Genomic DNA, 13,330 nt, shown 5'->3' with positions numbered 1-13,330 from the left:
TAAGGAGGCCTAGATGTCCTCATATTTCTTGTTTGGGATAAAACAGGGACAGCATTAGATAGTCAGTTGCCTCCCATAAATTTTGTACTACCTCAAGCAAAGTAGTTCCAAATAGGACACACTAAAAATTGATGTCATTTGCCCATACCACACCTTCCAAGCTAACTCATCTTGCCCTGGGAACTTCAGCAGTGAGCAAGAGCTCCCTTCCCCTTCATGCCCTGTCCTGCCGCCATGTAGGAAGAGGCGCAAAGAGGAACTGCATATGAGAGCCAATGAATAAAGAGCAAGAGGGTGATCTTGACAGCAAAGAGAGGGTCTGTTTCAGCATTTACTTTGTAATTTGCTGGGATCCTCAAAAAAATGGAAGTGTCATGGACTCACTCAACTTCTGACAGTTTATGTAGAAACTCAAGAAATGCTAGTTGAATGAATAAAGGAATAGAGAGAAATATGTTGGTATATAATTGGATAGTTAGCTATGCAACAAGTCTCTAAAAAATGTCTCATTTACCTTAGTTTAATACAATTAGACTTAAGTGGATTAAAATAATAAATACATATTAATTAAATGTAATTACGTATAATCATTTATTAATTAGGACAATCCATCATTCATCCATGTTATTTAATAGTAATCCTGTTATTATTATCATTATTGTTACTTTAACTGAGTAATTTAGCACCATTGTAATTATTTTGAAAGAATTGGGACTCTAGGCTATTAGCCCATGAGTTTACAATTCATTATTCATTTTTTTGACTGTTGCTAAATCATCTGATAAGGAATTAATAATGCTCACTGAGTACTGTTCATAAACAAAGTGCAAAAAAATTAATGAAATGATACATTCTCTGACTTATTTGGCAAACAATGGAACTGCTCCAACATATCTTTATTCTATGAATAACTCCTAGATAATGAAAAGTACCACGTCCAGCAGTGGGAGAAAAAGGAACATGAACTTACTGGTGAATCCGGGCCCGGCTGAAGGGGCCGGTATAGCAGTCTGACTCCTGCAGGTTTGGAAAAGCCGACTTGTCAAGAACCATTGGGTTCTGGGCCATCCATTTCTTTATCCTTCTAAAATAATTTTGTACACTGGAACAAAGTCACATGAACCAGGTGAGGCTGCATTCCAGAGCAATGCCTACCTTCCATTACTGTTCGGTAAACTGAGCTCCAAAAGGACACACCCCCCACACACACACCCATGCACAAGCATTGCTCCTGTTCCCACACCACAAAGGGAATGAATTCCAAAACAAACCGAACCCTGCGGTTGTGAAAGCTCTTCCAGTGCAACTAGGTCATCCTTATGAGAAAAGCCTTGCAGAACATGTGGAAGGATCATCATGCACACAGAGGGTGGTAGGAAAGAACCCAACGATGAGAGCAGTATGACACACTGGTCAAAGTTGGGAGTGCACACATGGCTGTATTTATACCTATAGACGTAGCTATAGATTATTCCCTGATTCCCTGAAAACTCTACAGCCCTGTGGCTCTACAAGTGGACACCAAAAGGAAATGAATGTCTACTACACACTTATTCAACAGGTCTGCGAGCCCCAGCTGCAATGGGAACACCAAGGCTCCTGGCGTCAAGCAAAACTAGGTTCAGAGGCAGCTTGGCACCACAGTGGCTGTGCAAAGTGACACATATTATTGAGCTTCTTGCCTCTGTTTCCTCACTCCCAAAACAAAACAAAAAAACAACAAAAACACACTGACTTTGTTAGAGACTTGTAAGTTGGTGTCTTATTTTTTAAAGATTATTTTTTAAAAGGCGGGGAGAGGGAGAGGAAAAGGGAGGGAGAGCACCCCACGCAGGCTCCAGGCAAGGCTCCATCTCAGGACCCCGAGGTCACGACCTGAGCGGAAATCAAGAGTCAGACGCTGAACCGACTGAGCCACCTGGCGCCCTCGGTGTCTTATTTTAAACTTGATTATTAACAAACAGAGGCAGAGAGTCTTTGCAGTACTTTTAAGAATCTGATGGGCACATGAATCATCTGAAGATCTGGTTAAAAAGCTAATTCAGTTGGCCGAGGGCGGGGCTTGAGAGTCTGCATTTCTAACCAGCTCCTAGGGATGTCCGCGCTGCTATCCACTGGCTGCACTTTGAGTGATGGGTTTAGTACAGACACCACGCACATGACAGTAAGATACTGTTTCAGGAAATCTTATATCACGATACCTTGGTCTCAGCTTTAGATTATGGTCATAACCCAGTTCTTAAGTGTATATACCGATTGGAATCATATTTACTTTACAAAGAAAAACAAGTAAACGAAAGAGATTGATTCTGAAAACTTAATTCTGAGTAACTGTAATTATAATTGCATTTTTACTTAAAAAAAAAAAAACCCTCCAAACTGCAATATTTACACGCCATTCATGAGATTCCATCTTTGTCCATTTGGGCCTCTTCTGCAGTAGTAAGAATGAAAGTAGCAGAATAAGAAAGTTTCCTAGGCAAGTACAATGCATCTTCATGTCTGTTTGGTCAACTCTGTTTAAACTTTAAAAAATTTAGTGGAGCAATGTGCAGGCCGCTAATAGTGTCTCTTGGGAATTATTCCACTTGAGTCTATTATGCTAAAATTACTATGCATAACTTGAAATAATAATCAATTCCTGACGGGCAGTTTAGCATGTGGAGAGTCTGGACCTTTCCTTTGCCGGATGGGTTATTAAATAGACGCCAAGTCATTTTTGGTTTTAGAGGGACCCAAGCATTTCTTTCTAGCCTAAAATAATAAATCAGCAATATCTGAGGTGTTCATTTTGCTTCTTCTCATGATAACAAAAACCTCTGAAGAAATCACAGAGTATCTCCATATTTCAGTGATAGTGTATAGATGTTTATGAATCGCTGAATGGATGAGCTAGCCATCACTCCTGCTTTTCAAACTTGGCACAGGGAGGAAAACACTGGGGTAGGAGGTGGAGGAGGAGTCTTCCAAGACTGAATTTGCCAGTTACTGAAATCGAGGCAAACATTTTCAATCGTTGAGCTTTAGGTTCCTTATCTCTAGAAAGAGGACATGATTCTGTCTTACCTTACTAGGTGCCAGAAGGATCAAATGAAAGGATATGTTTTTGACTGCACTTAGGAAATGCTGACCTACTAGTACAAACATCCTAGAAGCGGAGGTAAATTTTAAGAACATTTAAACAGTAAAAGGGGCTTCGGATCATCACTGATTTTTTACAGAAATAAACATTTTATAATTTAGATTTTTTCATATGGACTTTCTACAGAGAAGTAGAGGATTCTGATAGTGAAATGTGGTCAGGCCTGGATTTGAATCATGGGATGCAAAGTTCTGGGTTATTACTCAATTTCCTTGGTTCTTATTCGATGTTCTCAGCTCTTAAAGGAAGGGATTATTTTGAGAACTATATACGGAATGCCTGACTCCACAGTGCTCAGCACCCAGCGAGCACTCAGTAAGGTTTACAATAATCGTAAGGAAAGAGAGTATTGCTACTCCGTCTACTACCAGTATCACCAACATGTCACCAACACAACCTAATGCATGATCCACACTCCAGCAAATCCTTGTCACCTTGGCCATCTGGTGGACTCAAGATTTCATGACATACTGTGAAGATGACTTCTAATGGAGCTTTACGCTGCTGGGGCAAAATCAAGGGAAAGCAGAGAATTCCATGGAAATTGAAAAGAAACTTGGAGAGGAGAGCCAAAAGAACGTGGTCAGGGCTCAAGCTCCACCCAAGCTGCTGTGAAATACTGCGGATGAGGCAAGAGGCCAGTAGACAGTGGTGCCAACAGTCACTGGTTCTCCCCGGTCAGCAAAACCGGTTATTCTGTGTTCTGCTGCCCTGGAGGGTCATTTTGAGGATGATTGGAAAACTGAACGTGAAAGTGCTTTGTCAACAAATGATAGACAGCAGCAGGAGTAGAACGACAGCTGCCCGGAGAAATGACCATCTTCAACAGCTGGAGAATTGCCTGTACCTTACATCACCTAATGTTTACTGGTCGAAACACCCATGCACAAATCATCTTTCCCACCTCAAGAGAGGAAAAGCACAGGGAAAATCTAAGTGCACACAAGTGACTTTCATTTCTCTCTTGCCAATTGTCTACAAATGAGGTTTTAAAATTTTATAATGATGATCATCACCACACACACACACACACACACACGGGGAGGAGGAGACAGTTAAACTTTTTTCCAAAGTTAAAATTAAAAAAAAAAAAAAAAGAAAAAAGGAAATCAAAACCAAGCATTTCCTTAATTGAAACTAAACTCAAGCAAACAACGTGACATTCTTCTCAGCTCATGATGTCATATACTTTTATAAATACCCTTCCTATTTATTTGCTACCCTTCCCGTTTGCATCCAAAAAGTCAAGGACCAAAGAAAACTATTTGTCGTAAGTAAACTGTAAAGAGGTAGGCTGTAGTAACGTTTCAGGTATTTTAGTGATTATTTGGAACATATAATTGAATTTTCATTTCATGAAAGTAAACAGAAAAAATAATAAACATCAAAGATAGTAAAACATTATGATACATAATATAGTGTTTAGTTCTCTAGTTTATTTTTAAGTTTGATCAAAATAGAAAAAATTAAAAGTGTTTTCTTTGCAATTTAATGTACACGTTTATCATGCATTCTAAACACAAGCGCACTCTAAAGCGATTACATAATATTATGTAGAAATTTCTTGCTATTTTAGTCTATAGGATCTTATCCCTCTACAAGTCTCTGGAAGAAAGATGCTTGTTTATCAGAAAACCCACTAATTCTACAGTAGCAAAATCTCACTCATTCTATGGAGCACACTGAACCTACCCCACTGACATTCTGTCGATGCCATCAAACATGATGCAGGTACATGCAGAGAAAAACAAACAGAACCCTCTGCAGTTATAAATTCATATATTATCTGTCCCAATGACTTTTAAGAACTCATTTCTTTCGCATTAATTCTAATTTCAAGTTTTCCCTCCATTATTTACTTTTCTTGTCACCTGTTCCTACCACATCTAAATTTAATGTTTAAGAGAGACCAACATTCTCTTCTCTTAAAATCAAATTTTTTCCTATTCTAAAGTTCCTAATTATATTCAGCCACTCTCTGTGGTAAGGAACTGGATTTATAAAATCCTTTCCTAAAATGTTCTGAGGTTCATACTACATGATTCTAGTTTTGTGTCCTTCTGACTGGTAACATCTTGCAGAATTATTCAGTAGGGTACACGCCATCATATTTTGCTTTTGTTAATTAATTCTTTTGAAATGAGCAGAAAAATAGAAGCCTTTTTGTTTTTAGTGTTTTGTTTTTAGTGTTTTTGAGCTTTAGGAAGCTCATTTTCCTCAGTGAAACAGGGCCAAGGTGATTCAGGTGGGAGAGTCTTTTCTGTCTCAGGGTTCTGGCTTGATTGATTCCTTTGTCACAGCTACTGTTACCACAACAGGTAAAGAGAAGTTTTGGGATGAAGCTCTTGAAAAACAGCTTCTTTTCAATATTCGGAAAAGAGAGGCAGCTCAGCTGGTGACCTAAGAGTAGGCTTGGGATTCAAAAGATGCTGTGTGGCCTTGGTAAACCACTTCATCACTCTGGATGCTGGCCTTTCCTTGACCTCCTCTGTCAAAGGAGAGATTTACACGGAATGATCCAGAGGGGTTTTGCTGTGTCTGTTCTCCTTTTATTCTAGGGGGTCCTCATCTGCTCATCAATCCTGGTTTTATAACTATTTTATAAATTAAAATCTTTCCTAAGATGCTAACTTGCAATTAAAATCTTCCTGTCACAACATTATATCAAAAGAGGATTGTAGGAATTGAAATGGTAAATAAAAAAAAAAAAAAGAGATTATCTGATTTTCACATTGTTAAATTTGGCATAAGTCATCTTGGAAATCTTTGAAGAAACCAACAAAGTTTTTCATCCTAAAATTTATAACTGCTGATATGGGTAATTGAATGTTTTCTTTTTTCTTTTTCCCAAATGTCAAATCGGTTGTAAACAAATTACACATCACCCACTGACCTGCCCATTGATTTGCTCCTCCGGTCAGTGTAGTAGCATTTTTTCCTGAAAAATAATAGAAACAGTTGAAGAGAGTCACTTGAGAAAAAGAGAAATCAGTGAGTGACAACATTTGATCATAGTGAGTATATTAACCCTCTAACTTCCACACATCCATGAAAGACATGAAGTAAGTCAATGTAATAGTAAGAATTCTAGATGTACATTGTCTTAATTTCAGACTTTAAGTTGCTAATAACAAAAAACCTGGATAAGTCAATAGAACACTTTTGAATATTTGATTTTTAATTCCATTTTTTGTTGGCCTTCTGCTACACAATGCATATTAACTGGATTATTTGCTTATATGTTATATGAAGTCATCCATCCATCTATCCATCCATCCATTTATTTATATTTCTATCCATCTAAAGACATATGTAATAAATATTTATTATTTTGCAAGCTCTGTTAAGGTATAACTATTAAAAATTTAGGGAAAAAATAACTTGCTTTACAGTTGAGGAGAAAAGTGAGAGTTATAATAAAATGTGATGATGCAGGAAAAACAGAGAGTGCTATGGAAGTACCTAGGAAGGGATCTCGATTAGTTTTTCTAGAAGGAGAAAGGAGTCAGGAAAACCTTCCCAGAGCAATGTGTTATCTGTGTTGAATCTTGAAGCATGAGTGGGAGTCGTCCTCTGAATAAGGTACTTGGGACATGGTATTCTTGACAGAAGTAGTGGCACATGAAATGGTTATGGAGCAACATCAAGTATTTTAAGATTCAGGAAACTGCAGCCACTTTGGTGCTCTCTGGAGTACGAATTGCAAGTTGAAAATAGATATAAAAGAGCTGGCAGGGATGATGAACATGGCACAGATAATGAAGGGTCATACCACTGACTCTAAGGTTTTAGATGAAAAACAATGGATGAAAAACATTGAATGTTTTAAGCAGGTGTGTAGCATGTCTGATTTTGGAGAATCTAAAAATTTGTGACAGAGGTTAATTCACCTCCCAAAAGATTCTTACCATGTCCTCATTTTGGAGCTCAGAAATCTCATAGTCTCTTCTAAAATGCCTTTTTTATCCCCACCCATCAAAACCCGTTCCAGAGGATCAGTAAATTCCTCCCTGTGTGGCATCTAGAAAGCAGAGCTGAGTTTAGACAATCAATATTTGGTCCTAACTGTGTTATTAATTGCTGAGAAACCTTGAAAACCTTCTGAACTACCATATTTCACTGCAAACACTAGTCATATTGCTAAAAAACATATTTTTTTCAGTTGTCCCTGCCATACCTCAATACTAAATTCAAATATGGAATCTTAAGGCTTGCCATGTCTATGCTAAACTCATTTAAAAATCCCTCCCCTTCATTTTTCAAATATACAGGAATTTGTATGCATATAGAATTCAATCCCCATTGGAATATAAACCAATCTTCTTCCTGAATTTCCTCTACACAGACTGTCTTGCACTAGTCATCATTATGTAACAGATCACGGACCATCTTCCATAGGAGATTGGGCCTATTTCATACGTTGGGCTGCCTGTCTGTTTCCATGTTGTTTTCTTTTTGAGTGAAGTGTCCTTTGCATTAAAAAATTGGTCTAAGTTTATCTCAGTTGTGATGGATTATTCTTAATATTTAAAAAATATCAGCCCCCTTCCCCCCCGCAATCTGCTATGTTTAAAGTATTTGTGGGAAAAGTTTAAAAATCTTATTAAGAAACTCAAACTGAGGGGATTCCAGAGGGGCTCAATGATTTAGCGCCTGCCTTCGGCCCAGGGCGTGATCCTGGAGACCCGGGATCGAGTCCCGCATCAGGCTCCCTGCATGGAGCCTGCTTCTCCCTCTGCCTGTGTCTCTGCCTCTCTCTCTCTGTCTCTCGTGAATAAATAAATAAAATCTTAAAAAAAAAAAAATAGAAGAAAAAGGAACTCAAACTGAGAAACTAGGGGATGACTGAAACATCTTAATATATGTTTGACTCTTTTAATATGAAAAGGGTAAGAAGAATTAGGAACCACCTTTGAATTAAAAGAAAAATAATGAAAGCAGAACTTAATATTTCTGGAATGTGGAAGACATGTGCTAGGTCCCTGCTGATAGGGAAAACATAAGAAAATTTGAAGCATTTTAATTTTTTTTTTTTTATTTATTTATGATAGGCACACAGTGAGAGAGAGAGAGAGGCAGAGACACAGGCAGAGGGAGCAGCAGGCTCCATGCACCGGGAGCCTGACGTGGGATTCGATCCCGGGTCTCCAGGATCGCGCCCCAGGCCAAAGGCAGGCGCCAAACCGCTGCGCCACCCAGGGATCCCTGAAGCATTTTAACCCTCTGAAATTTTCTTGAGTAGTTTTGAAACATCAAGTCTAATATGTAGGCCATATTTACTTTGGAATGATAATCAAAAAAGACAATAGCTAGAAAATTTAGGTATATAAAATTCTACACATACATCTAAGTAGAGGATTTAGATAAAATGTTCAAGAATCATGTTAATACAGTAAGGAGAAACCATTTGCAGGCAAAGCAGTGTTATAACTAATATCTTATTCTGAATAAATTTGTAGTTTTTCTTTGTGAAATTTAATATGTAGTTTCCAATGCTGAATAAATATATGGGATAGTCAAGCATGTGTAAGTTTTTTTATGCATAAATCTTTTAAAACCTCTTGTCCTAGAAAGAGATATATGTTTTTCCTATTTAAGGTCTTTATTATTGTATATTTTAATTTTATGTTCTTAAATGTGATACCAGTTGACAACTGGAAACTGAATCGGCCATCATAGAAAAGCTTTGCCACTTTATATTTGTATAGCATTCTCTTTTTATGAGGCAATGGCTATGCCAAATTTCATGTGTTCCTTAGAAATAAATGAGAAGTTAGTTACTAAGGAATTAATGTTACATCTATTATTTAAACTGATCTGGAAAATGTTCCAAGAAAACTCTGTGTTCTAGTATTTGTCAAACTGTTTTCCCAAGAACACCAACATATTAAGATAAAGATAAAAGATATTAAGATTAAAAAAAATCCCACCATCAAATGGAAAGGGTGCTTTGTATAACCAACTCTTGGAATATATAAAAATGATCAAAATTATTAAAATAATAAAATTGTTAAGACAATATTTCTTTACCATCTGCATCGGCATCCTGTGGGATGTTTGTTAAAAATCTATACACCTTCTGTCCCAGAATTAGGATGCCATAATCTCTGGGGAGAGGCCTCCAGGGAACTTCATGTTTACTAAGTCTCCCAGGTGACTGTAACGCATTCTAAAGGCAGAATGAGGACCACTTCTCTAAAAATTCCTAGAGTAAATAAACTTACTGTTTAACTCAGAAATTCAGAAACATATTTGCTCACAGGATATCTTTCTCTTAAGAACTTGTGGAACTAGTATTCCTCTGATACATTTTGGAAAATGTTGCATCTTTCCTAGTATTTATGTTATTAAATCATGAGAATTTCAATGGCATTTTCCATAAGTTTTAGTATGCAGCAAATGTACACATTATTTAAAAAAAAAAAACATGTTATGAGGGGCACCTGAGTGGTACAGTTGGTTAAATGTCTGGACTCTTGGTTTCAGATCAGGTCCTGATCTCAGGGCTGTGGGATTGAGCCCCATGTTAGGCTCCGCACCCAGCCAGGGGGTCTGCTTGGGAGTCTCTCCCTCTGCCCCTCCCCCACTCACACCCTCGTGTGTGCACTCTTTATCTCTCAAGAAAAAGATGAATCTTAAAAAAAATAAAAAAAAAACATTATAAAGAAGAAATTTCAGCCACAATATCAAGAAGAGTAATTGCACACACTTCAGGGCTTTCATATTTCTTTCCTTAGATGTATCAGCACCGTGCTTTCAAATGCAATCTACAAGGAAGAAAAAAAAAAAGAATATCATCCTAAAAAAGAAAAAGAAAAAAAACATCTATCTGAAGAGAACATCTTCAAAAGTCATCCCAGGTCAGAACACCATGGCATACAGCCTGGAGACCTAAGCTCTAATTCATATCAACCAGGAACATTCACAATCTGGCAAGGGAACTGTTAGTGTTTTGTTTTTTGTTTTTGTTTTTTATTTTTAATGAATTTCTAAGAAAAAGCAACAAAGGAAGTAAGTTCAGGATATATTTTTAGAAAAATTAAATTTATGAGAGTACTGATCAGTCTATCACTGAGTTTCTCAAAATTTGCCTGAAAAGATAAGAGTAAGGCAATGACAGAAAGGAGATCAATGTGCTCCAAACAGAACTTCAATTTTTAAAACTTAGTAAAATCCAACATGATGGTGAAAAGAGCTATATGAAAAGTATGACATTGTAAACTGTCTTCATATATGAAAAGTATGCCATTGTCTTTGTAAGATTTTTCCCTGTAGACTGCTGCAGATGAACATATTTTGAAAGTGAATTGGTAAAAAGAAAAATCTTTGAATTTCGAATGTCAAATACTTGCAGTAAAGCAAACATGTAGACTGACACTATATCATAACTTGTTCTTTCACTGAAGGCATCACTTCACCGTTCATAACAAGCGCCGCTTGTGGGGATCTAGGGCAAACTGTGTCAAATTCCTCCTTGGGTATAGCACAAAAGGAACAAAATCTTCTAGACCCCTGGCCAACGACTGTTTTGTTTAAAGTCCAGAGGAGGTCAGGGGGATGATATGCAGCCTTTCTGATGAGATAGATGTTTTTTTTTTTTTTAAGATTTTATTTATTTATTCATGAGAGACACAGAGGAGAGAGAGGCAGAGACACAGGCAGAGGGAGAAGCAGGCTCTATGCAGGGATCCCGATGCGGGACTCGATCCCGGGACTCCAGGATCACGCCCTGGGCTGAAGGCAGACGCTCAATGGCTGAGCCACTCAGGGATTCCCAAGAGATAGATGTTTTAACACAATGTTCACTCTGTCCGAACAGAACCTGAATGCTGAAATCCATAGAAATGGGACACTTTGTGATAGACTCCAAGGGTTTCCTCTTTTTTAGATCTACAAGGAAATTAGTTTGTCCATGAATTTAATTACAACTCTTTAGAAACAATGGTGAAATCACAGGATGGGGGGTGGATAGAGGCACCTCATTAGTTAAGATTCATTTGGAGATTTTGGGGGAAATTTAATTCTGATATCAGAAATTAGGTCATCTTGAGTGTCATACTTCCCTTGTATCCCGTGCAGTCAAATTAGAATTTATTAAACGCAGATATTTTTTTCAATACGAATAAAATAACAGGTACCTACAATTGCACCTATCAGCAGTTATTTTTAGCATACTCTATTTTATTCCTATTTCACTTCTATGCATTTCGTACCGTTAGAAATTATGTATCATAATGTATATAACTTTAAATTTTATTATTTATTATTTCCCCAAATCATTAAGAAATCCTATACCCATTCATTTTGTAAATTATATTTTGTTGCGAGAGGTGTATTCTAATTTACTCCTCTACTGTAGAACATAGGAGGTATTTCCATTTTCCACAATTGTAAGTAATACTTCAGGGAATGTTTCTGCACATTTTTCAATTATCTTATTAAGATAAAAGTGGAGGGTATAAAAGGTTTTAAGGCTCACAGGAAAACAAACACTTCCAAATTGAGTTTCAGAATATTTTATGAAGTTTGATTTGAACCATAAATAAACAAATCTGATTATTTACCATATCTGTGAAATGTCTGAATGTCACCTCTTATAAAATTCTTCACTAATTTTGTAGGTTAAAATTTATCACAGTTTTAATTCTGCATGATTCTGTGCCCCATGAATAGGTACAATCCAAGCAAGAAGAAATTGGACAGAGTAAATGGCAAAAGTTCCCCTGTTATCACCTTGTAATAAGTCCCAAGTAAGTATTTCAAGACTTCTTAGAAAGTGACATGCTGTCACTAGGGAAGAATTGCTCAGAAGTGAAGGGATGTACAGACTAGTGCAAGTGTATACTTACCCAGCTGTGCTCTCTAGCTTAGTTCGATATAATGCCTTGAATTGAAAGCAGTCCTTTGCAGACCTCACACTAGTTAATCATAACACACATAACATCTCATAGGCCCTTATTTTCTTCTTTTAAGAACCACGTTTCATAGAAACATACCGACTTCGGGTCCTCTTAGGTAACTTATCATTTGTATAAGGTGCTGAAGGATTAGACTTTTCTTTCCTTTATCAGCTTTTGCTTTATATTTTGTCATTACCACTATTCTTTGCCAAGCTTTTTGAGGTTTTATTTGCTTATCTCCTAAATATCATTTTTAAAGAGAACTTTTAAACTCTTAGGTTTGAATACAAGCTAATTAGGTATTCAATTCTAATACTGTCTGTAGATTCCTCGGTAGTTGCCAATGCTTCATCAATTTCTGTTTCGTGGACAATGGCTGTGGTTGCATCTTTCAAAGCCTGGGGTTTTTCAAGTGACTAGAAAGATGGGACCACTATCTCATATTTTATCTTGAATACCATGGAACCGGAAGACTTGTCAGCAGTCTTACCAGAACTGGCCTCTTCCAAGCTACCAGGTCTGAGATGTTTCTCTGTTATGTTCGAATTGTGCTCTTACATTCACAATCACTATTTAGAGGCTCTTTTACTCAGTATCTTGTTACTCTTTTTAAACCCTCTTATCAGCTGGTGAAACACACTGAGCTTCAAAGGTACATAATCCTTATCTCTTCGCACACAGTAGGAACACTATTGAATTCCACATGGAGGAAGTGATAATTCTGCATATAACACAAGATACACAACAGAGGGAAACTCATGTCTATTCAATCTTTGTCTATAGGAAAAATGGAAAAATCTTTGAGTGGGTCTCCCATTCCTATGTATCCTCTGGTGCTGAGGACAGAGCTAAGAAACCATGTAGTTGAACGGCAAGGAATGATTCTTGCTGACTGCTATGCCAAGAGAATCACTGCATTTGTTCACAAATGGACGCTACACACACTTCCTGCCTTCCACAGAGACAGAAGAGTTTTTACCACCCATATGGAATAAGAACTGAGACTAATCTTGGGAACTGTAAGTCAAATTCCGAAAACAACCGTTTTTCCCTCCCTCTTGGCAAGTCCACCTAAAAATGGCATAAAACATCCAAGGGACCGCAAGGTTTATCACATTTGGTAAACATATTAGAAGGAAAAAAAAAGTGTCCAAGATATTCTAACATTTGGAAGAAGCAGCTCTGTAGAAAGAGTTACATTTATTGCTCTGAAGTTTTGAAAAGAAAAAAAAAAAAAAAAAAGAAAAAACAACGGATTCATCTTAATTACATTGAGATAGAATGAAGT

General features: G+C 37.2%; 1 protein-coding gene across 5 annotated transcripts in view; it reads right to left on the bottom strand.

Annotated features, from left to right (window-relative positions):
• ANO3 (anoctamin 3) overlaps positions 1-13,330 on the bottom strand; it is a 372,891-nt gene that overhangs the window by 87,931 nt on the left and 271,630 nt on the right. For 4 of the 5 annotated variants that reach the window (XM_038569274.1, XM_038569275.1, XM_038569273.1 and 1 more), the window contains 2 exons: positions 6,036-6,080; positions 971-1,102 (listed from right to left, as the gene is read on the bottom strand). In XM_038569274.1, coding sequence (XP_038425202.1) covers positions 971-1,102; positions 6,036-6,080 — 177 coding nt within the window. The remainder of the gene's footprint in view (positions 1-970; positions 1,103-6,035; positions 6,081-13,330) is intronic. The other variant, XM_038569276.1, reaches the window with a different exon arrangement.

The sequence above is a fragment of the Canis lupus genome, chromosome 21 (genome assembly GCF_011100685.1).
Source record: "Canis lupus familiaris isolate Mischka breed German Shepherd chromosome 21, alternate assembly UU_Cfam_GSD_1.0, whole genome shotgun sequence".
Lineage (NCBI taxonomy): Eukaryota > Metazoa > Chordata > Mammalia > Carnivora > Canidae > Canis > Canis lupus.
The sequence above is the reverse complement of the archived record's forward strand: the minus strand, read 5'-3'. Positions and strand labels throughout refer to the sequence as shown.